General features: G+C 40.0%; 1 protein-coding gene across 1 annotated transcript in view; it reads right to left on the reverse strand.

Annotated features, from left to right (window-relative positions):
• cacna2d3 (calcium channel, voltage dependent, alpha2/delta subunit 3) overlaps positions 1–13,157 on the reverse strand; it is a gene marked incomplete at both ends in the record, with an annotated part of 57,021 nt that extends 43,864 nt beyond the window's left edge. The window contains 7 exons of the mRNA XM_083892568.1: positions 77–208; positions 647–809; positions 5,230–5,289; positions 7,321–7,437; positions 9,310–9,561; positions 11,797–11,878; positions 13,036–13,157. Of these exons, the coding sequence (XP_083748694.1) occupies positions 77–208; positions 647–809; positions 5,230–5,289; positions 7,321–7,437; positions 9,310–9,561; positions 11,797–11,878; positions 13,036–13,157 (928 nt within the window). The remainder of the gene's footprint in view (positions 1–76; positions 209–646; positions 810–5,229; positions 5,290–7,320; positions 7,438–9,309; positions 9,562–11,796; positions 11,879–13,035) is intronic.
• Positions 13,158–27,007: the final 13,850 nt, after the last annotated feature.

The following is a 27,007-nucleotide window of genomic DNA, read 5'->3' on the forward strand; positions in this document are numbered from 1 at the left end:
TGTATGTTCTGATCTGGCGCTGCACAAATACAATTGAATGAATGCAGACAGACAATAATTTGTCGCTTAAACTCACCAGGATACTGCCTGAAGAAGCCTTTGGCGCTCCCAAAGTACTGCCAGATGAGTGTGGGGTCTCTCTCAAAGTTATCCACAAAGACTTTATTCAAAGCCTCGGACCAGTAGACTCCATTCACGATGTCAGGATCTGTGTGTGAACAGACAGACAAACAAATTAAATGGTGATAATTTGTGAACCATCCTGGCCACCATTAGCGAGGCCACTGTTGACCTTTGTACCTCATTGACCCGCCCCTTTTCTACAAAAGAGAAGGGGAGATTTACTGCCCGACTAACTCATCCCCTCCCCTTCTGCTGCTGCTGCTGCTGCTGGACGACTCGCCCTCTCTTTGTGCTGCAAACAGAGACTTATGGGGAGTCAATTACAGCCAAACAAAGGCCGCACACAAGGAGAAGTGACACGCTCTGTGTTCAAGAAGAACAGCAGCTTCCACATGAGCGTTTGAATGCTCTGCACTTTCACAGTTACGCTCTTCGAGCCCAGATTGTTATCGATCCGCTCAACTCAACTTCTCCAAACCCTCTGACACTTCTTTCTCCGCCACATTATCAAAGTCCTGAATACCTTTGTTGTACATGTTGGTGGGAACCTGCACCACGCTGAGGCTCAGGTTGACGGACAGGTTGTTGAAATGGTCGTTGGGCTCCAGGAGGAACTCGGCGCCCAGCTCCACGTTGTTGCCCTCCTCGTCCACTTCGTTAATCAGCACGGCATTGAAGTACTCGTACTGAAGAGGAGAGCGGAGAGACGAGACGGGTTTAGAATTTAGTTTAGAGACAAACGCGGCTGCAGCACATTCCTGCAGAGAGAGCATCATTTTTTTTAACGTTTCACATCCACCTTTTCTGGTTGCTGTATACTTGCTTACACTATGTAATGGGGGAGAGAAATATCCCCACAGTCCAAATTCTCTTTTGTTTCTCCTGACAAACGTTTTATTGCTGAGGCGCAGCAATAGCAAAAAAGAGAGGGAATCCAGGACTATAGCTCGATGTGGATTCACGGTAAATACTCAGTCGGAACAATTAAAGCCTTTGTTTCGTAGACATGTGATTAATGAGAAATGTCTGCACAGTCGACACCTGAACACAGGATTACAAACAATCTTGGTAAGATCAAATCAAATCAAAAAGGGTTCTCCTATGAGGACAAGCCGAGGAACCTTATATGGTTCTACTTAGCACTTTTATTTCTAAGAGTGCAGGGTTGGTAACATCCTCTCCTTAGACCCTCGGCCAGGGTAAAGAACCCTTATAACAGGGGAAAAGCAAGAGGTAGAAACCTTAGGGAGAACCACACGTCTGTCCATCCACTCCCTCTGGACGGACAGACGTGCAGTAGATGTTACCCGAAACATACAATACAAAATTACAAAAAAATAAAGAGTAAAAAGTCTTTAAATGCCAGGATCCTTCCGGATCACTGGGTTTGTCGCAGCCTGTCGCGAAGGCTGTTGTGGTCAGAGTTAAATGTGCTCAAAAAGGCAAAAGGAAGATGAAGAAAATCAACTTTTCTTCAGCCTTCTGGTCGTTCATGACCGTGTGAGAAGTCTGAAACCGTTTAGTCAGTGCTGTGTTTGTTGTGTCAAACTCTACAGCCGTCACTGGGACGTCATGCCAGCGTAAAGCCTGGCACATTTCTTAAGTGGAAGCCAGATAGTGTGTCTGTCCTCTCCTCTCTCTCTCTCTCTCTCTCTCTCTCTCTCTCTCTCTCTCTCTCTCTCTCTCTCTCTCTCTGCCGCACAAGAAATACTTCATCGCTGCCGCTTTCTCTGTGGCCTCTGGTCCTTATTGTCTGCACTGAGAGAGGAGGAGGAGAGAGGAGGAGAGAGACGGGTGATGGCCTCTGCAGCATCACACTCGGGGGAGGCCGCGCAGGCATCACCATCAAGCAGCTCCTGACAGCTCATACCACGCCTGAGCAGCTCTTTGACGAGCTGTGGTGGTGAGAAGGAGGAGGAGGAGGAGGAGGAGGGAGAGGGAGCTGCAGAGGAGGAGGAGGAGGAGGAGGAGAGAGGAAACATGCACCCTCAGCAGAAATGATAGTGTGCTGTAGAGAGGCACGTTAACCACCAGGGTTATTACTGTAGAGAGGCCATGGGACACTGCAGCTCTCTCTCTCTCTCTCTCTTTCACTGACTCTTACACCACTGCAGTTATATCTGTGGGCCTTTCACTGCAGACATCAGCGCTCACTGTTGGAGAGTTTGGGCCTTACTGTAAAAGCAGGCACCAGCGTCTCCAGATGGCAGCTTTAGTCTCCTCTACAGACTCTAGAAGACACAGCTTCCCAGAATTCACTCCTCTCTTGGTTGTACATAAGATATTATATTGAATTATATTTATTATGCTTCTTTTCAATAGACAAAAAAAGGATATATACAAAGACAAAGGAACATCTAAATCAACAAAGCTTATTATAAAAGTATTCTTTTTACTAAAACAATCTACACTCTTAGAAATAAAAGTGCTAAGTAGAATCATATAAGGTTCTTTGGCTTGTCCTCATAGGAGAACCCTTTTTGACTCCAGGTAGAATCTTTTTTTTTATAAGAACCCTTTTAAAACTCTTTATTCAGGAAAGGGGTTTTAAAGGCTTCTATGGATCAAAATGGTTCTTACTGGAACAATTAGTGTCACCAAGAACCCTTGAAAAACACATTCTTTGGGAAAGGGTTTTTCTGAAGCAAATGGTTCCAGGTAGAACCTCAGCCCTTGTAGAAGAACCCTTTTGGAACCCTTATTTCTAAGAGTGAACCTTTGCTAGGTTGACTGAGTTCTCATCTTAACCCTTAGTGCTCATGCTGCACAGATCTGTGCCGCAGGTGCACCCATGGTCGTTTTGCCGTGGGAATAATACACAACTCCTTATATGGACATCCTGGGGGTCTGTGTTTATAGGTCACATATTCAGGCTTTTTTCTCATCTTCTCATGTGCTGTTGAGTCAAAGTTATGATTAATTTTATATCACATTTTTAGCAGTGATATAAAGTAGCAATATTTGTGCAGAAGTCACAAAATTAGACGTGTTTTTATTTTATTTTTGTTCATAAAAACGAGCCGAGTGAACTTTGAAATGTGAAGTATTTCACAAATTTCACAAACTAAATCAGATTTTCAAACATTTTGAGTACTTTTTGGTGAAAATTACACTTTCATTTTCATCAGATTGCCTATAGTTTGTACTGAAAAAAAGGGATATAAGATCCTCTATATTGTACATTCTTATAGCCTCTGTACTATACGTTTAAACATGCTTTGTGTTCTTAGGGTTAACATTGTTCCATTAACTTATAATGTTAACTAAGTGCTTAACAAGGGGATTCATTCACACGATTTACTTACACTGAAGATGTATATTCCTTTAATACCGGGGCAAGATCTTCCAAGACTGAGGAGTTTACAAGTAAAGTAAACATTCTTCTCTCTTTTTTTATAATAATATTACTATGCATATGACTAGATTACACATAAGAACAATAAAGCAAAACAATAATAAAGTGAAAGTGAAACTCATTCTCTGTTGTATTTTTTTGCAGTAACACTGCGTTTATTACCTATTTCTAAAGCAAAGTATTGTTCCTTATTTTAAAAGTCAAATTCTCACTGAGCCACGTCTGTGCTGTCTGAGCCCTCAGATGTGAATCTGCTGCACACCCTTGAACCACAGCCTGCACTTGGGTCAATGCAAAAAAAACACCTGGGCGCTCTGACACTAAGCAGCTGAGATAAGAAGAGCATCAGCAGCATCAGCAGCAGCAGCATCAGCAGCAGCATCAGCAGCAGCAGCAGCTTTCTCTCTCTTATCTCTCTGTGGTCAGTGAAATGGGCCGTGAAGAATGTGTGGTGTCACAGGAGGCGACGTCGGCCAAATGATGCCACAAGGACTGAGCTTGTGACATGACATCGTTAGAAAATGCTTATTATTTCCTTTTAAAATGACATTTTCTGTGTCTACTAAAATGTCTCATCAGCACTTATCAACAGACAGTGAGACCAATATTTGCTCAAATATGATTAAAATCCTTCTACAAATCCTGGTGTGTTCCACAGTCCACGTAAACAGTGAATGTGGAAACAGTGATTCAAATATGCAAAGAAAATCTATAGGATAAGGTTTATTGTGTTGGGCCTGTTCAGATAAGCTGTGTTAGTGTACAGTTAGAGGAGCAGGCGGAGAACAAGGTGACTGAATTGCATTGTGTTTGCACGATGTAAATGCTTATATTAAGCGTAAAGTGCTGTCGTTATTTCACTGTTGTGTTGCTCCACTGGGTTTCCAATCTAGAGCCATGAAAGTGAAACAATGCGCCGCGCAAAGGAGTTTCATTTATCTTTGTCCACTGTGGAGAGGGAGGGAGGGAGAGAGGGAGAGAGAGAGGGAGGGAGGGAGAGAGAGAGAGAGAGAGAGAGAGAGAGAGAGAGAGAGAGAGAGAGAGAGAGAGAGACTAACAGAAGACAGAAATACTGCATTCCCTCTGCAGAGACTGAAATCGCCAATGCGAGTCTTTAAATGATGTCCTGAGGAGATCCAGAGGACATGAACACATCCTGTGTGAAATGTAATTAAAATTAGAAGCAAATGCAGAAAAAAGCGACTCCTCTGATCCATTATTCTCTCTCTCTTTCTTTCTTTCTTTCTTTCTCTCTGTGACTACATTTATAACAATAAAGCATCATCCAAAGATAAATAATCCACTGTTTGCAGCACGCATTCTGATAATAATGAAGCATTACACTTTGGCTGCAGTCTTTTACGCATGCGTGCGTAATTGTGCCTTAAACTTACGCGCAGACTTGAGCCTCTCTCTCTCTCTCTCTCTCTCTCTCTCTCTCTACACCTAAAAACACGGTGAGTTATGACAGAGAGCGCGGACTCTGCAGCCTTCAGTGTGTGGAGCTGCGCTTATCACGGGAGGAGCTTTATGAATCAAAGCCGCTGGCAGGACATCAGTGTGAAGGACGATGGCAACGCAATTAAAGACTTTTAGGGCCTATTACCCTTCACTCACCTTGCAGACGCTCATCCTCCTCCAACACTGTCCGAGCACAGTGAGTCACACAGGTCTTACGCAAACACCTCACTTTTTTTAATCATCAATTTCGTTCCTTTTTCTTTTCTTTTCATTTCTCTGGGCCTCCTTACCTGCAGGTCGGGGTTGTCCTCGTGTTGATGGTGCGCTTCTTCTGCTGCCTCCACCAGCCGCTGACAGGAGGGGAGAGGCGGGTTAATAACATGCATACGAATTAAAGTATAATATAACATTTACTCCATATATATCTATATATATCTATATATATAGATATATATAGATATATACTGCGAATTCTATTGGAGGTGTTTTTATCTAAAGGCCACAGTCGGTTGACTGTTGGCACACGTGTTCTCTGTTATTTCCACGTGTCAAAAAACGTAATCGAATTAAATAATAACACTCAAACTCTGCAACTAAATCCAGAATGTAGAATAATGTTTTTTTGGATGTGTATAAATGTGCATCGTTTATAGTTTAAAATGTAAATTCATCAATAAAAGCACAGTTTGTTTTTTTTGTGCGCTTTTTAAGGATAATATTATATATTAAATGTGAGGCACTGATGCTGTGAGTGCAGGTGTGAAGTGACTGATGGAAGCAGGGGGTAGTGGAGTGTGTGTGTGGGTCTGTGGGGGGCGCAGTGCACCAAAGCAGCAAAAACCTCAATAATAATAATAATAATAATAATAATAACTCGATTCTGGGGAGAGGAGAAAAAAGTGCTTGACTCCGTGTTTTCGTCCACGTCACAGTGAGACTCGCTCCCGGAGCAGAAAGCAGGTAATTACCATCAGTCACATCATGTGTCAGAGAAAAAAAAAATAACTGCGATATAAACACAACTGAGGCTTTTTTTCATGTTCAATTGACCTTGTGCTGAGTTCTCATGTCGTCAGCAGTTGGCGAATAAATCGAAAGAAAACGCGCAGTTTGGGGAGAATTGAGCGTCATTTTTTACACTTTCATCACGTCACAGTGAAGGCCTCGCTTCTGAAATAGCATTTTTTTTTTTATATATTAAATGTATTTTAACAACAGCCAAATGTGTGTCTGTAGAGACATTTATTTAAAACAGTGTTTTTTCCTTCCTTTCTCTCTCTTGTGAGTGTAATTTACACAATTAACTATGAATGGTCGCTCTCCTGGGATCAGGCAGGGACAGATAAACGTTATCATTTCCCAGCAGTCCCTGCGAGGTGCGGCAGTAAAATGGTTGCAGGCTCATGTGCACTGACAGACAGGCTCATGATGCTGCTGCACTGTTATAAACTGCAGGAGAAAACACACACAAACATGCTCCAGACAAACCTTTAACAGTAAAATGAACACTGAGTATAAGGAACCGTATGAAAATGGAGTTATATTCTCTTTGAGCTGAGATTTCATTTCAGTCTCTGAACGAGTGAAAGAAACACAGATGCCAACTCTGTGGGAGCTGAGCTGTTTGCTGTTGTGTTGTTTTTTTTAAGTCCCTGATTGAAAATAAAGGAAAATACAGATTAAAGATCACGTGTCAGACTCTATAAGACTCTATCTCTTATGATGATGATCATAATGATTACAAATGGGATTTATTTCTCTCTTTCTTCCTTTTTTTTTTCCCTTTGGCGGCCCTCAGTCCAATGTTGGTTTCCTAAATTGGCCCTCAGGTATCACAACTTTGAGAACCCCTGTCTTATATGTACCATCAAATATGTAAAAGTGTCATCTTCTCTTCATTTTAAAGGCGCCATATGTAAGAATGTGGCCAAAAACGGTTGCTACATTCAATTTCAAATAGGTTTTCGTTTTCTGACCTAACTGGCAACCTGTGGTTGCTCGGCAGCTGAGACTCTACTGACTGCAATGCTTTGGTAAACGGCGGTAGGTGGCGCCACATGCCAAAACATGATTTCAAAACATAAACATGATTTTCAGTGTGCAAAAGATTTTTTTTTAATGCAAATATTTTGTCTGTACTGTTGTTGTTGGTGAGTTCAGTTTGTTATATGAACATTATTCCTGAGTCTCTGTGACATATTAGGAGGATTTTATGATTTATTACATAATGCACCTTTAACATTAGGATGGGCAAAGAAACAGAACAATATAAGGATCCCCCTGAAGCTTCCACCTTACCACAGTTATTTATCTACGGTCCCTTATTATAGAGTGAGATAAATCAAATTAAAAAAACAGACAGAAACTATAGTTGTGCTCACCCTGGTTGCCTCTGCTTTTTTCCTGAACACCTCCTCCATCCTAACAGCCAGATTTTTGACCAGTTTGACTCCGTCGATTTCCTCCACTCTGACTGATTTTTCAGGTTCTTTGTATTTCTGCAAACAAACAAACAAAGAGACGATAAAATAATTCTCTAAATCTTATCGCACGTGACATAAGACTTCAACATTTCACTTCTAGTTTGACTGCATCAGTCCACTGGGGGAGATGGGATTTGTTAAACAAGGCTTATAAGACTTCACATGTTGGCTGACAAGCTGCGAGCAGCCAGTCTCAGATGAGCGGCTGATAATACCCCCCCCCCCCCCCCTCTCTCTCTCTCTCTCTCTCTCTCTCTCTCTCTCTCTCTCTCTGCAGCACACGGTGATTGATCGTCTTTATCTGGTCTCAGTCATTGGCTGTACATGCTGCTCTGTGCGCCCTGATTGGCTGGAAATGGCCATGCTGGGTGGCCAAGGAGGGCGGGTGGGGGGAGGAGTCCGGTTTCTGAGGTCTATGCATGGTAAGAGGGTAATTGAAATGGAGTCAAAGCACAGGAGAAAGATAATAATGTGTCAGGCTCGGCTGATTCCCGGGTAATGAAGAACACCTCGCGTAACTGCTGAATGTGCCGAGGACCTCCAGTGATACAGAACAAAGCTCGGAGGAAGGGAGTGTTACATAATATACACACACACACACACACACACGAAACACACCAAACAAAAGGCAGTTCCTCCTGCAGTGTCCATTCAGCCACATCACACACTCACACACACATCCAACAACCTTATCAAAACATAAACATATAACCCACAATAGGCTCACACACATTACACATTGTGTGAATAGGACACACACACACACACACACACACACATTCTTGTACTTGCTGCATACTGAGGACCGGGTAAAAGCCCTGGCAAAGTGAGGACCTAGCATTTCCACGTTATATAAATAAACACAATTACAAATATCTACTTCATGAATGACATCTATAAAGAACTACTGGGTGCAGTACCATAACATGTCTGCAGGTGGAGCCCCAGAGTGAAAAGTGTGTGAAACACCAGGGCTGGAAAACGGGTTTTTGTACCAAATTGAGGATCTGTGTTAAAAACAGATTTTAGCATGTTTACAACCAAAGGAAGAGATTTCAATGGAAACAAAGTGAGGACCGGGCCAAAATGTCCAGAATTTGTAAAAATGACCTCACTTTGTTGGTTAAAAACCCTCACTGGTCCTCAGAATGCCCCAAGTACAAGAACACACACACACGCCCAGACACACTCACACACACTTCCAACAATCTTATCTAAACATAAACATATAACCCACAATAGGCTCACACACATTACACATTGTGTGAATAGGACACACACACACACGCACACACACACACACACATCACTACACGAGGCGACAAATTACCAACTGAAAGGAAGAGTGTGGTCTCTCACTGGAGCAGAACAGTTCATTTCACGCCTGTCCTCCTCGCCTCAGCACCCCGGGTCCCCAACCCCTCCCTCCTCTTCCTCCTCTTCCTCCTCTTCCTCCTCTTCCTCCCGACTCACACCCCTGAAGTCCTCAAGTGCAGCGTCTAACCCCATCCATCCATCCATCCATCCATCCATCCATCCATCCATCCATCCATCCATCCATCCATCCATCAAAAAAACCCAGGGCCCTGATCATGATTATTGATTAGAGCACAGTTGACCACTGCAGGACCGGAGCCTCAGCGTCTCACTGAGTGTGGACGTGTGAGCCATTCATCATAAAAGCTAAGATCTAATGATCGTCCCATAATGAGCCTCTAACGACCCTTCACTTCCCTCACAGCTCAGTGCTTTGTGCTGACTGGCTCAGCTCAGAACTTGAGGGGGAAAAAAATGCTTACACAGGAACAAAAATCATCACATCATATGGAGGCGATGCAGCCTCAGCCTCTCATCATGTGACGCTGCTGTTGTTGTAAAAGAGCTCACCTCAGGACACGGAGGGCCCAGGTTTGGCCCCTGCAGTCGCTTCCTGAACGCGGTCTGAATGCTCTCGCCGTATTTGCGTGGGCTTCCTCTCGGCGTGCCGCCTTCCTCCCAACCTCCGGGACACGCAGCAGAGCCTTTGGAGTTCAGTCTGCCGCCGCCTTTTCCCAACGACGAGGAGCTGCTGCTGCTGCTGCTGCTGCTCTCAGAGCTGGAGTTGGTGCCCGGACGTGGAGCCGTGATGGTCCACAGCTCCTGATGTGAAGGAGGGAAAGAGGAGGTGGTCACACAAGGTCATGGATCAGAGGAGATGGATGGAAACCACGCTGATCACTGTTAATCTCGTCATAAATACATCTGTGGTGATGGATTAGTTTAAGGCGACTTTTCAGCCTTAATTGTGTCTCATTTCTTTATTTACTTCAGTAAATTAGTGACACGAGACAAAGTTGAGTTTAAAATGTCCAAATATAAACGTGGATGTGTGAATATACAGGAGTTTTATGCAGGACAGAATTATACTTTAAAATCCACAGTATACAATACAATATACTATAAAACAAACATACAGTACATTATCATGGGTTCTTTCTTCCTGATGCAGATAACTCAGTGTCTCAATATTCATAATAATATTATGATGTGGCCATAAAAACACGCTTTATATGTATAATTTCTTCTTCTAAAGAATTGTGATCCTTTTTCATGACAAAATAATCATTTTTTTATGGCTTGTGCATGTTTTGGTTTTTTTCAGAGTCCATTTCCTTGTCCTTGTCCTTGTCGTTGTATTTGTACAGCACAGAGTTTTTCCCCCATAATGAGATCATTAACGCCTTAATGCCTTCCTTTAAAAACACGCCAAAGGCTGCAGGAAGGAGAATGTCTGTGGAACTTTTTTAATGCATCGAAAAGAGACTCAAAACCACATCAAACACATGCTGTTTATGGCCCGAGTGTGTTTTTTTTTACTGTACTGAGAGGAACATGAGTGTGTGCTGTCGGCACTGTAACTGTAACACACTCACACACACACACACACTCTCACACACTTCTACTGCAGTGCATTTCTCAGCACTCACACAGCAGCAGAGCTTCTCCTCCAGCTGTTTACTTCACACTCTCTGGTTCTGTTCTCATTTAAGTGAAGCGGACAAAAATTCACTCATTTATCGACCACAACCACCTCTGACCAGGACGCGTGTGAACACAGAACCGTCAAGTGGTCAGAAATTCATTTTATCCTGGTTTTAACGCTTAGAAAACAGCATTTTTGCTGTTTTTTTACATTTACTATATTTAAACATACAGTATATACAGAGGCTGTAAGAACGTGCAACATAGAGTGTCTTTTATCCCTTTTTATTGGCACAAACTATAGGCAATCTGATTTTCACCAACTCTAAATGCTCGAAAATTTATTGAATTCGTGAAATTTGCAGCTCAAAAGTTCACTTTGCTCGTTTTTAGGGACAAAAAGCAAAGAAAAACGCGTCCATTTTGCGACTTCGGCACAATTATTGTTTCATAATCATAACTTTGACTCGACAACGCTCATTTATTTAAAGCCTGAATATGTGACCTATAAACACACACGCACCCCTCCGGATGTCCATATAAGGAGTTGTGTATTATTCCCACGGCAAAGGGTTAATTTTTACTCACTATTACCTAACACGATTTGTCTGCTCTCAAATAAAAAATGTTTTATTTGTGAGCTTTACAAGCTCTTGCTCTTGCTCATCTGTAAATCCAGTAGACATGTAAAAATACAAGCATACAATACATCAGATAAATGTATTGAATTTGTGAAATTTGCAGCTCAAAAGTTCACTTTGCTCGTTTTTAGGGACAAAAAGCAAAGAAAAACGCGTCCATTTTTGAGACTTCTACACAATTATTGCTTCATAATCATAACTTTGACTCGACAACGCTCATTTATTTAAAGCCTGAATATGTGACCTATAAACACACACGCACCCCTCAGGATGTCCATATAAGGAGTTGTGTATTATTCCCACGGCAAAGGGTTAATTTTTACTCACTATTACCTAACACGATTTGTCTGCGTGTCCCGCTCATATCCAGAGGTTGAACCTCTTGACTCCAGAGAGTTAACAAAAGGGGGGGTGAGATGAATCAGAGCTGTGTTTAATGGGCCGCATCAAGTACAAACACACACACACACGTACACACACACACAGCCAAACACACCTGAGTCTCCTCTAAAATAACGCATCAGCATTCAGCCGAGACACCAAAGTGTCTCCGCAGTCATTAGAGGAGGGAATACGGCGTTACCGCACTGAGTGTGTAACTACACCAGTGTCAGACAAAGAGAAACAGCGTTTACGCTCACACCAGAGTGTGTGTGTGTGTGTGTGTGTGTGTGTGTGTGTGTGTGTGTGTGTGTGTGTGTGTGTGTGTGTGTGTGTGTGTGTGTGTGTGTGTGTGTGTGTGTGTGTGTGTGGGATTAGATTAGAGGAATACCTTTTGCAGTAACTGGGATCCAGAGTATTTTGCAGAGATGGATTTAATCTCTCCACCGAATGCTGAGGCCCAGAGTTTTACGCTTAAAAAAAAAAGAAGATAAAAAAAATTTAAAAAGACACTTTAGATAAATATCAGACAGATGAAGAATATAAGAGCTACAGAGAAAAGTGAGACTGGATTATGTTTAAATTAATACGCTTATGTTGTTATTCATATGTTTTCTGACATCAGTAGATGACTTTATGATAACTTGTAATTCTATTATCTGTGTTGCGGTTTTCTGAGCCTCCAGTGCACTATTGCACAAATATAGAATATACATCCCATAATGAAACATAGGTAATATCACAATAAGAGTGGCCTCGTTTATTCAAAAAGAAAATAACTGTATTTCTTACAATAAATAATAACATTCTAATACGTAACATTCAACTAAACTAACAATTTCCAGGAAAATGTAACATTTATTTATTTAGAAATAAACTGCAGAGCTTTTTTCAGGCACCTGGATGAAATTTAACTCCATCCAACTGCATCAGATTGAATAATAATTCTGGATTATGAGACAGTGACACAGGGTTCAGTATAGAGGTAAATACTGTTGGAGACAGAACTGAACAAAAGTAAATTAATAAATTAATAAATAAAAAATCATGCACAAGTTATTAAAGAAAACAAAAAAATCTGACTTTTAAAGAAAAATTTGATTTTGTGTGTTGGCAGGTTGGGATTATTTGGGATTACAGCACTAAAATGTGTCAATAACGAATCCATAAATGATCTGAACTTCATCAATTTGATGATTATACTTTTTAACAAATGGTACAATAGTAGAAATATATACTAATTCGTATCTGTATTAACATCGTTAGAACATATTTAAGGAAACATATAATATAATAATCTTTAATATCTATGGGCTACTTTGAATTTATCCGGATTTTTAAAAAGCATTCTATTTGTTAAAATAATATTGTTTCCTTCCACAGTGTCATTAATAATAAGTTTATTTGTGAGAAAGAAAAAAAAACTACGCTCAACTCAACGTTTTCACAGATTTCCACTCGAAGTCTCACTGCGATTTAAACTTTTACGGAAAAATAAGTTTGGATTATAAGAAGACGATATTCCACCTGCCGCGTGCACACACACACACACACACACACACACACACAGACTGTATAATATTTACGTTCAGCATGTGATCAATAAATAAAAAAAGATGATCTCACTCACACTGACAGGGGGATTCCTTGCTGAGATCCCGTCACATCTACCACGTTCAAGCCGACGAGGATCCACAGCAGAGGGAGTTTGAGGCTGAAGCTGCTGCTGCTGCTGCTGCTGCTGCTGCACATGTGGCCGAAAAAAACACTCTGCATCTTCACAATCTGATGATGACGATTCTTTTCTTTAAAACAAAATAAAATAAAAACGAAATTAAAAAATAGCACACAATATAAAGAAGTCCATGCAGCTGTTCCAGCTCAGTGTGTGTGTGTGTGTGTGTGTCGGCGGCCCCGCTGCTGCTGCTGCTGCTGCTGCTGCTGGAGTCCCCGGTGAAACCTTCTCCTCCACGAGCGCAGCGTCTGCCAACACCAACAATATACTGTACATACACACACACACACACACACACACACATACACACACGCACACACACACGCGGAGAGAGAGGGAGAGAGAGAGAGAGAGAGAGAGAGAGAGAGAGAGAGAGAGAGAGAGAGAGAGAGAGAGAGAAAGAGAGAGAGCGTCACTCTGCAGCCTCCTCCATCCTCTCACTTCCTCTGAAAAGGTACAAAAAACAGCCTTAAATGACACAATTGTCTCATTTTAAGTCTGAAAACGTGTGTTTGATGCAAAGAAGCATATTATAGGGCGAAATAATCACAAAGAATAATCAGCAAAATATGATTTCTGGAGGACTTCACTCATGAATAATAATAATAATAATTAAAAAAAACTGAACTTTTATTTAGTCACATTTGCGGTGCGCAAAGAGAAGAAAGAAACGCAGCATTTGGAGTGAAGTTATAACGCTGACGCTGCATAAATGAAATAAAAATAAATAAATAAATAAAAATACAGTGCACATGCTTTGTGTCGCCTCCAGTCTCCGCGCTGCTGCTGCACGCACACACTCACACACTAAAGGCTTTAATTACAGTAGCGCGCGCGTTTTATTCCTTACAAATGCAGTCCATGCAGCAGAGCATGAAGGTGAAGAGGAGTCTGTGGACAGGTGGACACTATGTGTGTGTGTGTGTGTGTGTGTGTGTGTGTGTGTGTGTGTGTGTGTGTGTGTGTGTGTGTGTGTGTGTGTGTGTGTGGGTGTGTGTGAGGTGAGATTCGTGGAGGATGATGAGACTGCAGCTGCTTATGATGCTGCTGCTGGAGGAAGAGGAGGAGGAGGATGAAGAAGAGGATGAAGGTTTTATTTCGCACAATCTGAGTAAAAAAAACAACCCTGTTTATCATCACGTGGAGCGCACGCTCCACTGAATTCACATAATGAAATCTGTCAAAGGGTGAAGTGGAAATCAGTGAATACATCTCATCTGTGATTGGCTGAAGTCACGCAATCAATCACTCTGATCAACTTTTCCACGTGGAGCGCAGAGGAGGAGGAGGAGGAGGGAGGGAGAGGGGGCGGGGCTACAACCAGGGATGATTAATCCATTATTGCCGACTGAATTAATTTGATGATGATGATTAACTGGTTTGAGAATATGTGAGGGGAAAAAAAACTTAATGTGGAGGTTTAGTGACTTTAAAATGAAAAATCTTTGGTTTGTGTTGTAGATATCGTCAACTTAAAGGTCTAGTATGTAGATTTTGTTTTATTTTTTGATAGAAATGGAATATATCCTACTCCTGACATGACATGGGGTAAAAAACAACTATAATTTGTGGTCATGAAGTAGTGCACTCTTAGAAATAAAAGTGCTCAGTAGAACCATGTAAGGTTCTTCGGCTTGTCCAAGAACCCTTTTAAAACCCTTTATTTAGGAAAGGGGTTTTAAAGGGTTCTCTGGATCAAAATGGTTCTTATGGAAACATTAGTGTCTTTCCTTTGTTCAGGAAAGGGTTTTTCAGAAGCAAATAGTTCCAGGTAGAACCTCAGCCCTTGTAGAAGAACCCTTTTAGAACCCTTATTTCTAAGAGTGTATTTAATGGCCATGAAATAGGTACTATGTACGCACAAAACCTGACATATCTGACATAGGGCGATGTATGGGCTCACACCAACAGTTCACCTGTCCATCACAGGTCCACAATCCAGTGTGTCCAATTGATCTAATCTAATCCAAATCTGCATGTTTTTGGACTGTGGGAGGAAGCCGGAGAACCTGGAGAAAACCCCCCCCCCACACACATGGGGAGAACGTGTGTTCGTATACAACTGCAGTGTTTTTTTCTCAATAAAGCCTTTTATTTTTCTTCATTTTTAATTGTTAATACACTATTTTAACACACAGGAAATTGTAAATAACTGCCAGATATCGAAAGTTATTCTGGAAAAATGGGCAAAGAGCACTTTTTCTGATTTTCTGGCTCTTTTATGGTTAAAATAAGCAAAAGAAAAAGTCATTTTGTCAACTAACTAACCTCTGCACATAGATAACAGTGCAGTTTCTCCAGCTCTCTTTGATGAAGATGAAGTTGCAGCTTTGTCGTCTTCATCACTATGATTCAAAACATGTTTCAACCATGTTTCATTTAAATGTTATCGATCGTCTGAGTTCAAATCTATTTCTGACTCTATAATCGCCACATTTCCAATCGTCAATATTACACTTTGACAAGTCCCACTGCATTGATTTCCAATTTTAAAAAACTGTGTAACTATAATAACGACCAAAAACAGCATCTGAGCAGATTATCAATACTTTCAATTGAAATGATGGTGTTTCCTTCTGTAACGTCTCACATGTACAGTATCAGTTCCTCCTGATCTGATCTCGTCTGTAATGACCGCTTGAACTCGACACACAGCAGAGACCAGAGCTGCGTTTCTTTGTTTATCTAAATGTCAGAACGTGTAACGACGGCCATTACGTTCTGCTCAGTCTGAACAGAAGAGAGCGGCTATTCCGTGTGTTGTTTATGGTTCTTTGTGAGCAGAAACTATTGTGTGTCAGACCACTGCGACGCTTAAGGGTTCTGTTCTATCGAGGCATTAACCCTTTAACAGCTAAGCCTCAAAATGTCCATCTGGATTTTTTTGTTGTTGGTGCTATTATTAACCAGAAAAGAGCCAGAAAATCTCCTGTGCTGTTTGCCCATTTTTGCACATATCTTCATGTTAAAAAAGTGTATTAACAGCTTAACATGAGAAAAAACACTGTAGTTTTAACACCAGAGTTTGCATGTTAAATTTGAAACGTGAACACTATAAAACATATTTTAAATGACATTTGTTCGAGTCTTTGTCTCAATGTCCAACAAAATGCAAACTATGTGCATGCGTTTTTCCAATGCTCTCCTCTCAGTGCGAGTGAAATTACCGTAATAACCACACATTGGCTTTGTGCACCTTCTCTGCTTTCAGCCAACAGCACAAACTGTCTGAAATGTCTGTGTGCACCACTGACACCAAACAACTAATCAGATAATTGAGAAATTAATCAACAGATTTTAATCAACAATAAAAAAAAAAAAATAGCTAGGACCACTCTGAGGACTCACGGGCCCTCGTCCCATGTGAGAAATTTCATGTAGTTCTGTTTACGATAAAGTTTTCAAAAAGTGGAATTTTAAAGTACTTTTCCTGCCATTTTAACGTCAACTTTGTCTGAGCGCTGAGGCCACACGATTTGGACGGAGAGAAAATCCATTCAGTTTGGCTAGGCATTTTTGTATTTCCAAAATGGCCGACTTCTGGGTGGGCGGAGCTAATGGATGTACATTCGAAATTTGCTTGGAATCATGAGACAAGTTTACCAAGTTTGGCTAAAATCAGAACAACTATGTGCGACTTAAACAGAAAAAAAAAATCAGATTTTAGCAATTTTAACGCAATTTTGGCCACTTTCTCTAACTCCCTCAAGTCACTTTGGCGTAAGCCCAACTTTGAAGCTGATGTGAGGTTAGCTGAAATTGTCTCAACCACTGAACTCCTCCCAGGAGAAGACATAAAGTTTTTGTGCGTTAAAATAATGATAAAAAGGCTTCTCCAACGATGATTATGAGAGGATAATGATGTCAGAGCAGCAGGAGGGCTGAAGCTGAAGCTGAAGCTGAAGCTGAAGCTGCTGCGTCTCCCTCCTCCTCCTCCTCCGTCTTCATCCCTCCATCCACACCGTGCACCAGAGCAGTGTTTCCACTTGACGCTTTTATTAGTTTAGTAATTGCGTCGTACATCAAAGTTGTGAGGAGCCCGTACTGTCTGGGACGTGCCGATAAGGCGTCTCTGCATGTTGGATGACCGACAATATCATCCAGCCTCCTCTGGTCTCTCCTCTGTGCCCCCGACACAGCAGCCACTGCCGTCCCTCCATCTTTTAATTAACTACCGCTGCAAAAGAGAAGCACTTTTCTGCCAAGATACAGAAGAACTAAGTCCTCAAGTTTCATTTGAGTTGTATTGGATTCAAGTTCCGGAAACAATTGACACCATATTTTCTGCAGACGGACGTCGAGGTTTGTGAGAGGATTTTATTGAAACCCTTGGGGCTCACAAATAATACACAACTCCTTATATGGACATCCTGGGGGTGTGTGTTTATAGGTCACATATTTAGGCTTTAAAAATGTGTCTTCTTATGTGTTGTTGAGTCACATTTTTAGTCCTGATATAAAGTAGCGATAATTGTCCATAAGAGACAAAATTAGACAATTTTTCTTTTTGTTCATATAAACAAGAGAGAATAAAACGTGAAATTGGCGAAAACTCCTTATATGGACATCCTGGGGGTGTGTGTTTATAGGTCACATATTCATCTTCTTATGTGTTAGTACTGATATAAAGTAGCAATAATTGTGTAGAAGTCACATATACATGTTTTTCTTTTCTTTTTATTCATAAAAGTGAACTTTGAACTGTGATGTATTTCCACATTTCAAAACTTCAACCCAATTTTAAACATGTTGAGTAACTTTTTGCTCAGGTGTGTTTATATAGTTGCCTTAAATTGCCTCGGTTGTGCTGAAAAAAGGATATAAGACACTCTATGTTGCACATTCTAATAGCCTCTGTATAAACATGTTTAAACATGTTCATATGGCAAAGCACATAATCCACTATCATTTTGATTCTTTTGCAGTCAAAAAACAACTTCTCACTGATATTTACATTCTTAAAACTCTCTATATGTAAACTGAGATAGTACAATGATGCAAATATCAAATTTTATATGTAATTTCTATCCTCTAACAACTCCAAATGTTTGTTCCACCTTTATTTAACTTAATATATTAGCAGGACAAGCACACTGTCAGTTCCTATCAATCTTTAGCTTTCCAGAAAGCTCCCGCAGCAGCAGCCTCCTCACGATATATTTTGTATCACATTATTTTATTGCTTTGCCACTGTGCTGCATGCTGATTTAAAGCATATTGGGTTTCGTTGTAATTAAATGTGCTCTATAAATAAAGTTATAGTTGCCTGTAAGATAGAAAAAGATCAAATAGGTTATTTCTTCACTCTTCTTTGATGGAATGATAGTAAAGTCAATTTTATTCTGTTTAAGTCACGTCACAATCAAGTGAAAGAATGGGTAACAGGGGTCATCGTCTGGAGGAATCCTGACTAGAGCAGTGCACATAGGAACTATGTATGGCTCATTGGATCGTTTCCTGAATTTCCAATATTCATTAAAATTATTCCTTAAGAGGTTTGCAAATATTTTCGATGGATCCTTGTTCAGGGCGATGCTGACTATTATGATGGTAAATTTTAAGTCATTCCGAGATATTTTTTGTTTTTTTGAAGAAAGTCAGTTCACTGTCAAAGTGCATCAGGGCAAATGGATCATTTTCTGATTTCCAAAAATTCATTAAAATTATTCCTTAAGAGGTTAGCAAATATTTTCAACAGATCCTTGTTCAGGGCGATGCTGACTATTATGATGGTAAATTTCAAGTCATTCCGAGATACTTTCTTTTTTTGCTGATGAGCCACTGTCTGCCTGGTGCAGCATGATAAATCAGTGAAAATTGAAATTCCTCCAAAAAAATTGAAAATCAAGGATGCACACCATCGGGTCATGCTCAACCCATATCCAAAGTCTTAGGGCAATCTGACTCACGGTCAGCAAGATATGCCTGTCACAGACAGACACACAGACGCAACTTGCTTTATAGATAGATGTGGAGGATTTATTCCCAGACTGGAGGCGTCTAATCTCAGCTGTCACGCTCGAGAAGTGAGATACCGACCGTTTAGAAGTTCCAAATGAAGGAGAAACTACCCAAACACTAGCCTTTTTTTTATTAAAGCTTTGCATCCATGCAACCATCTGTCCTTTTACCAAATGCTTCCTCCTCCCCAGGCCCACAGGGAGATACCCCCCCCCCCATTCTCTCCATCATTATGACCGTTTCTCACTGGTCCAGCAGCCATCACAGTCAACGCTACAGTGATTATTGTGTCTCTGATGTAGAAGCAGCTGAGGCAGCCGTTCATCCACACTCGGGTGAACATGGCTGTGGTTGTGTGGTTGTGTGGTTGACCTGAGCAGAACCATGACTGCAGGCTTCAGGTCAACAATGCCCAGGGACAGAGACTTGTCCCTGGGCAGGACAGGCTGTGATGGACGGCTCTGCAGTGTCCTTGTGTTGAAGAGCAGCTGAGGTTAAATTACTCTTTTACACTTGTGGTGCAACTGTAGCACAAAGATGTGTGTGTGTGTGTGTGTGTGTGTGTGTGTGTGTGTGTGTGTGTGTGTGTGTGTGTGTGTGTGTGTGTGTGTGTGTGTGTGTGTGTGTGTGTGTGTGTGTGTGTGTGTGTAACTATACTATATGTAATTTTGGTTTAATTCCATTAACCTGCCTGGGGACGAAAGATGGATATAATCTGGCATATTTATACATGTTCATTTATGTCCAGAGGACAGGTGAATGATGAGGACAGGTGAGTGAAGACAACAGGTGAGGGAAGATGACAGGTGAATGATTAGGACAGGTGAATGAAGATGACAGGTGAATTATTAGGACAGGTGAATGAATGATAAGGACAGGTGAATTAATGATGAGGACAGGTGAGTGAATGATGAGGACAGGTGAGTGAAGACGACAGGTGAATGATGAGGACAGGTGAATGATGAGGACAGGTGAATGAATGAAGACAGGTGAGTGAAGACGGCAGGTGAATGATTAGGACAGGTGAATGAAGAGGACAGGTGAATGAATGATGAGGACAGGTGAGTGAAGACGACAGGTGAATGAATGATGAGGACAGGTGAGTGATGAGGACAGGTGAATGAATGATGAGGACAGGTGAGTGAAGACGACAGGTGAATGAATGATGAGGACAGGTGAGTGATGAGGACAGGTGAATGAATGATGAGGACAGGTGAGTGAAGACGACAGGTGAATGAATGATGAGGACAGGTGAGTGATGAGGACAGGTGAATGAATGATGAAGACAGGTGAGTGAAGACGACAGGTGCATGAATGATGAGGACAGGTGAGTGAAGACGACAGGCGAATGCATGATGAGGACAGGTGAATGAAGACGACAGGCGAATGAATGATGAAGACAGGTGAATGATGAGGACAGGTGAATGAAGATGAGGACAGGTGAGTGATGAGGACAGGTGAATGATGAGGACAGGTGAATGAATGATGAGGACAGGTCAATGAATGATGAGGACAGGTGAATGATGAGGACAGGTGAATGAATGATGAGGACAGGTGAATGAATGAAGAGGACAGGTGAATGATGAGGACAGGTGAATGATGAGGACAGGTGAATGATGAGGACAGGTGAATGAATGATGAGGACAGGTGAATGATGAGGACAGGTGAATGATGAGGACAGGTGAATGAATGATGAGGACAGGTCAATGAATGATGAGGACAGGTGAATGAATGATGAGGACAGGTGAATGAATGATGAGGACAGGTGAATGATGAGGAGAGGTGAATGACGAGGACAGGTGAATGATGAGGACAGGTGAATGATGAGGACAGGTGAATGAATGAAGAGGACAGGTGAATGACGAGGACAGAAAAATAATTGAACCTTGTTAAAAAGTAACTAAGTCATTTACTCTGACTACATTTTAAACGAGCTCCTTTTTACTTTCACTTTAACTTTCCACGTCTCCAGACGCTCACAGTCACGTCTCACTTTACCGTGTGTTTTCCACTTCACTGTCGTTTTAATTATTATCTTGACATCACACACAAAACTAATGTGGACATTGTGTGACATTGTGTTGGAAAGTCACCAAGTGCATTTACTCAAGTGTGCGCCCAGTGAATCACAATTTGAAGGTAACCGAGTCGTCGTGACGCACTTCACTGTGGCCGATCTTTCTACTTCATTTGACTTTCAAGGGAATATTATATTTGTCACTCCATTACATTTGTCTGAGCGCCGCATAAATGCATTTTGATGACACTTTTTACAAGATGTAAAATATTGTTTTAGATGGAACTTTTTGGCTTTTACTTCCCCCTTAAAGGTGAAGTAAGTAGTTTATAGTGCCATCTAGAGGAGAGGCTGAAATTTACAGGCTCCGGTAGAAACATGGCGTCTCTCTGCTAACAGTGTCTATGCAACCGCGGCCCGCGACCATGTTATTTTACATGACTTTTTGAAACACTACGAAAATGGAACAAAAACTATTATACAGCGACTAGACAATGAAGGAGCACATAATATGTATACAAAAGTGGATAAACCCATAAATACTACACAGGCTCCCTTTAAAAGATACTAACAGCAAGTCAAAAATACTGCATTTTCACAGTAAAATACTGGCTACTAGTTGCATTCACAACAGATGAAATGACTAGATAGTGTACTTTTAAGTGAGCTAATGTATCATTTTATAAATTGACATGTATTTACTGTCACTTGTGTCATATATTACTCTGATTTAGCAGCTGTTTCCTTTAAAAACACAACATTTTACTTTAACTGTACTGTAATAGTAATACTATATAGTGTATTAATCTGATTTGGCAGAATTTTATTTTGTAAATACTGTATTTTATTGCAACCTCACTGCACTCATGTTGTACAGTATATTACTGTCATTTCTAATTTACTGTGTGAATTACACTTCAAAAACAATAAAATACAAAGATACAGAACTACGTTGTAAACCAGTGAAATTATGTAAATACAATAAAATAAATAGTATAAATATGAGGAATTATCAATTCCTTCCATATAATCTGATTAATATGGTTCTGATTCTGTTTCCTCTCCTGTGGCAGGAGTTAAAGCAGAGTTAAAGGTGATATTTACTGTGATTTTGTTGGTCCTGTCTGGCCACACTCGTCCTCTGTAACCCTGATGTGGACACGGAGCCTCTGGTGGATACAAGAGCAGCACTGTGTTAACATCTATTACCTCAACAAACAGGTATCACCAGCAGCATCTTGTTTCTTCTTTTGAGGCATCAGCACCATCTAGTGTTCATAAAAGACACAATCATTGTGCAAACAGATATTCAGTATCGCATTTGTGACATTTTTATACACTAATTTAGAGAGAATTTGTCAGTTTTTTTCCAAGTAGAAACACAAAAATACAAGAAAATGTTAACTTTCGGTTACTGATTATGTTACAGATACAATGATTCAAATAAATAGGTCAGTTATGACGTCATCTGCGAGTCAAGATGAGCTGATAAACTCTGACTCTATTTCCCAAAGTATTCCTCTTATATATTTTTCTAGTAATACTACACGTAAATTTAATTGGAATGAAAATAAAATAACAAATTATAAATTTGTGTAGCATATATTTTGGCCTGTGATTATTTCAGGACAACAAACAACAACTAAAATTTGCTAGTATTTATATATATATATATATATAGTTTTTTTTTAAGTAAAGTCAATGATACTGTACTCACACCATTGTTTCATATAACATTTACGTACAATTATTTTAGGGTACAAAATGTAATTTATATTCTAGCTGCTTAAAGATGTCTGGGTGTTTGTTGATGCAGGATAAAATACTTCACCTATTTGTTTACTGTAGTTTGGTAAATACGCCGTGTCCTTCCTGCTGTTGAAAAAGCTATGGAAAAATTCATGTTATACAGTATATACAGAGAGGGTATAAAATGTGCAATATAAAGTGTCTTTTATCCTTTTTTTTCAGCACAAAAGCACTCAAAATGTTTAAAACGGATTGAATTTGTGAAATTTTGAAATATGTCACAGTTCAAAGTTCACTTGGCTCCTTTTTATGAACAAAAAGAAAAGAAAAACAGTCTAATTGTGTGACTTCGGCACAATTATTACTACTTTATATCACGACTAACACATAAGAAGACACTTTTTTAAAGCCTGAATATGTGACCTATAAAGACAGACCCCCAGGATGTCCATATAAGGAGTTGTGTTTTATTCCCATGACAAATGACCATGGTACTAAGGCTTAAACATCTATTAAAAACCTTTCTCTGGTGTGGGTTGTGTAAATAAATATATATAAGATGTTGTCAGTAAAAAATCTCTAAAAATCTCTATTTATCTTTGTCACAATATAAATGAATGAGAAACATAATTCAGCATAAGTTTATTCAATGATGATCAATAGAAAATAAAATTTCAGTATTGATTTCAAATAAAGTCAAGGCCAAAATAAAATAAAATAAAATGTATTTATACAAAACCTATAGTAAAACATTTGCTACTAAGAGAAAATGATGAATATAAACATTAAGGAGCAAATATCAAGACTTTCAAGTAGAGAACATTACCATGGGCCTTTCCATACATTTGTACATATGTTACATTATCTTCTATTTAAATACAGCTTTCAGAACATTAATAGTTGTATAGTAATAATAATAATCATAATAATAATGATGATGAGAATATGCAGAAAACTGATAAAATATTCAAATCAATGAGTGTCTCTCTGTTGACTTTTATTTTTTTCCCTACGCGCCAACAGAGGAGCAGAGAAAATATCTGTAATACTCTTTCATTCCCAGCATCGTAAGTTGTAAATGACAAATATAGATTCCACTAAACCATACACACGGTCACAAAAGGTACAAAATCGTCTCACCTTAATACACAAATCTGTTTAGAAAAAAGAGAAACAAAAGCACTGTACAGTTACTTGTGCAAAGACAAACAGCTAAATGTGCTAATATTTAAACACCATTGGTTTTAAGTCTCAACCAAATCCCCGATTTTCTTCTTCTTTTCTTTTTTTCTTTCAGGAATTCCCTGACGTGAGGTAAAAGTAAGTTCTTTTCATCTTTAGTTTGAACACGACTTTTTAAAAGTGTTTTACAAAACGATGCATATCTTCAGTTCATCAGTACTGTAATTGCTACGAATAGTACAATGTGCCTGTTTTTGTGCATCGGTCCTCATCGTCCACGTCGAGGACTAGTGCACTTCTTCTTTTTTTTTTTTTTCTTTTTTGTTGTTGTTGTTTTGAAACTCACAAACAATTCAAAGAGCCCTTTCAGTGTGCACACAAAATGGAAAACCTTAAAACATTATTTTTTTCATGACAGTATTCGGTTCAGTTAGAGAACAATACAGCGCTCGCAGCCTCACAACATCAACATTAACCCTAAACATCCGTTATTCACACTCGCCATCGTCGTCAAATGTCCATTTACGCCCATTTCTCTTTAACGTGACAGATCAATAACTGATAACCTATAAAACTAAATATTTTGTGTGTTTTTTTTGTTCCAAACTTGTGAGCATCAGTTGCTCCATTTTTCATCCAGGAAGAGCTTTGTTTAATAAACTTCATCAAATTAAAAACACAAAGTCCAGGTTCAGCCCGTCTTATAGTTCAGGGTTGTCCACTTAATAATGTGAAGATGTCTGGGGGCCAATAGTCACTTTAGACCTTTAACAGTAACTTTTACATGCACACGACAGAGTATTAAGGCCACATTGAGAAGAATTTTTGACTTTGAGAATTCTTTTGGATCCAGACTCCTTCTGAATCCAACATCTTAAAGCTCCCATAGACCAGAAGTTCCGATTAACGCAGTTTTTTGGTAACGTTTGGAAACAAACAGTTCAGTCACTGCTGAGAACACTGGGTTTTATTGTATTCTTGGGCTCTGCAAACGCTCTGAAAAAGCCTGGAATAGTGACGTAAAGATCCTGTCTCCTGAACAGCAGATAGGGGTTCCAAAAGGGTTCTTCTACAAGGGCTGAGGTTCTACCTGGAACCATTTGCTTCTGAAAAACCCTTTACAGAAGAAAGGGGTTTTCAAGGGTTCTTGGTGACACTAAGGGTTCCAGTAAGAACCATTTTGATCCACCAAGGGTTCTTGGTGGAACCCTTATAAAAGGTTCTACCTGGAGGCAAAAAGGGTTCTCCTAAGCTGAAGAACCTTAAATGGTTCTACTTAGCACTTTTATTTCTAAGAGTGTATACACTCTTAGAAATAAGGGTTCCAAAAGTGTTCTTCTACAAGGGCTGAGGTTCTACTTGGAACCATTTGTTTTTCAAGGGTTCTTGGTAACACTAATGGTTCCAGTGAGAACCATTTTGATCCAGAGAACCCTTTAAAACCCATTTCCTGAGCTAAGGGTTTTAAAGGGTTCTTGGTAACATTAAGGGTTCCAGGTAGGTTCCTGGAAATATAGGTTCTACCCTCCTATGAGGACAAGCCGAAGAACCTTATATGGTTCTATTGAGCACTTTTATTTCTAAGTCCGGGCACACTTCTGTGGTACATTGAACCACAGAAGAAGACGAGAGCTTGTTTCCATCAACTCAGAGGTTTTTGACCCTAAAAACAAGTTATTGTATGTAAGTCGACCTCCATAACTCACATATATGTGTGATCGCACCACTCTAAGGGAGCTTTAATTATCAGTTCGATTGTTTCTTGAGAAACCACAAAACCCCTCTGAACCCCACAGATGCATCCACAGATAACCCTGCAGTCGACCACTTCCAGGTATTTCCCCCTCCACAAAAATCCGCCCTGATTTCTGCTTTCTGCTGAAAAGATGCATTTTCTTGTAAAAATTCTCTCGTAAATCTGTGAGAAAAAAAAAAAAGTTGTAAATTAAGACTTTATTCTCAAAGTCTGTGTTTTTTTTTTTTCTTTCTCAATGTGGCCCTAATACTCCGTCATACATCCAAATGCGCTGTTTAATTCAAATTTTCATTGTCACAATTATCATTTTGAAATTGCAATGTAATCACATCTAGGTCACGCAGGAGTGAAAAAAATAAAAGACCGATTTCTTTGTCCCGGTCCTTCTCGCTCATAAATAATCTGTTCTAAAACCGAAGCTCCGAGACTTTGACATGTTTGGTTTGTTATGGTTACGACTCCACAGTGAGCAGACACACAGGTTTGAGACAATGATATGTTGTCACCTTTTTCCTTACGAGGTAAACTGTATAGAGAGAGAAGGAGAGTGGAGGAGGGTTAGTATTGCTTATCCTCTCTACAGCGTCCTGACTGCAGGAAAACCTCCGTCCTTCCAAACTACAAAACACTTTATTTCGGGCTGTTTCTGTGAGTCTTTGTCTCTTTGCTCTCACACACAAACATGAAGAAGACTTAAGTTTCACAAACATGGAGAAATCCTACAACACAAAGTGAAGACTAAAGTGTTTGTCCCTGTTATCACCGTCATCACTCCTCTTTCTGACGTTCCTTCTTTCTTTCTTATTTTGTTCGTCCGTTCTTTCCTTCTTATTTTGCTCGTTTGTTCGTTCTTTCTTTAATTCGTCATTCATTCTTTCTTTCTGTCGTTCTTCCTTATTTCGTTCTGTCTTTAATTCTTTCTTATTTAATTTGTTCTTTCTTTCTTCTTTTGTTCATTCGTTCATTCTTTCTTTCTGTCGTTCATTCTTTCTTATTTTGTTCGTTCTTTATTTCTTTCGTTCGTTCTTTCTGTCGTTTGTTCGTTATTTCTGTCGTTCGTTCGTTCTTTCTTATTTCGTTCGTTCTTATTTCGTTCGTTCATTCTTACTTTTCTGTCTTTCTGTCGTTCGTTCTTTCTTATTTCGCCCGTTCGTTCGTTCGTTCTTTCTTATTTCTTTCTTTCTTTCTTTCGTTCGTTCGTT

The sequence above is a fragment of the Microchirus variegatus genome, assembly GCF_963457635.1.
Source record: "Microchirus variegatus genome assembly, chromosome: 7".
Classification (NCBI taxonomy): domain Eukaryota; kingdom Metazoa; phylum Chordata; class Actinopteri; order Pleuronectiformes; family Soleidae; genus Microchirus; species Microchirus variegatus.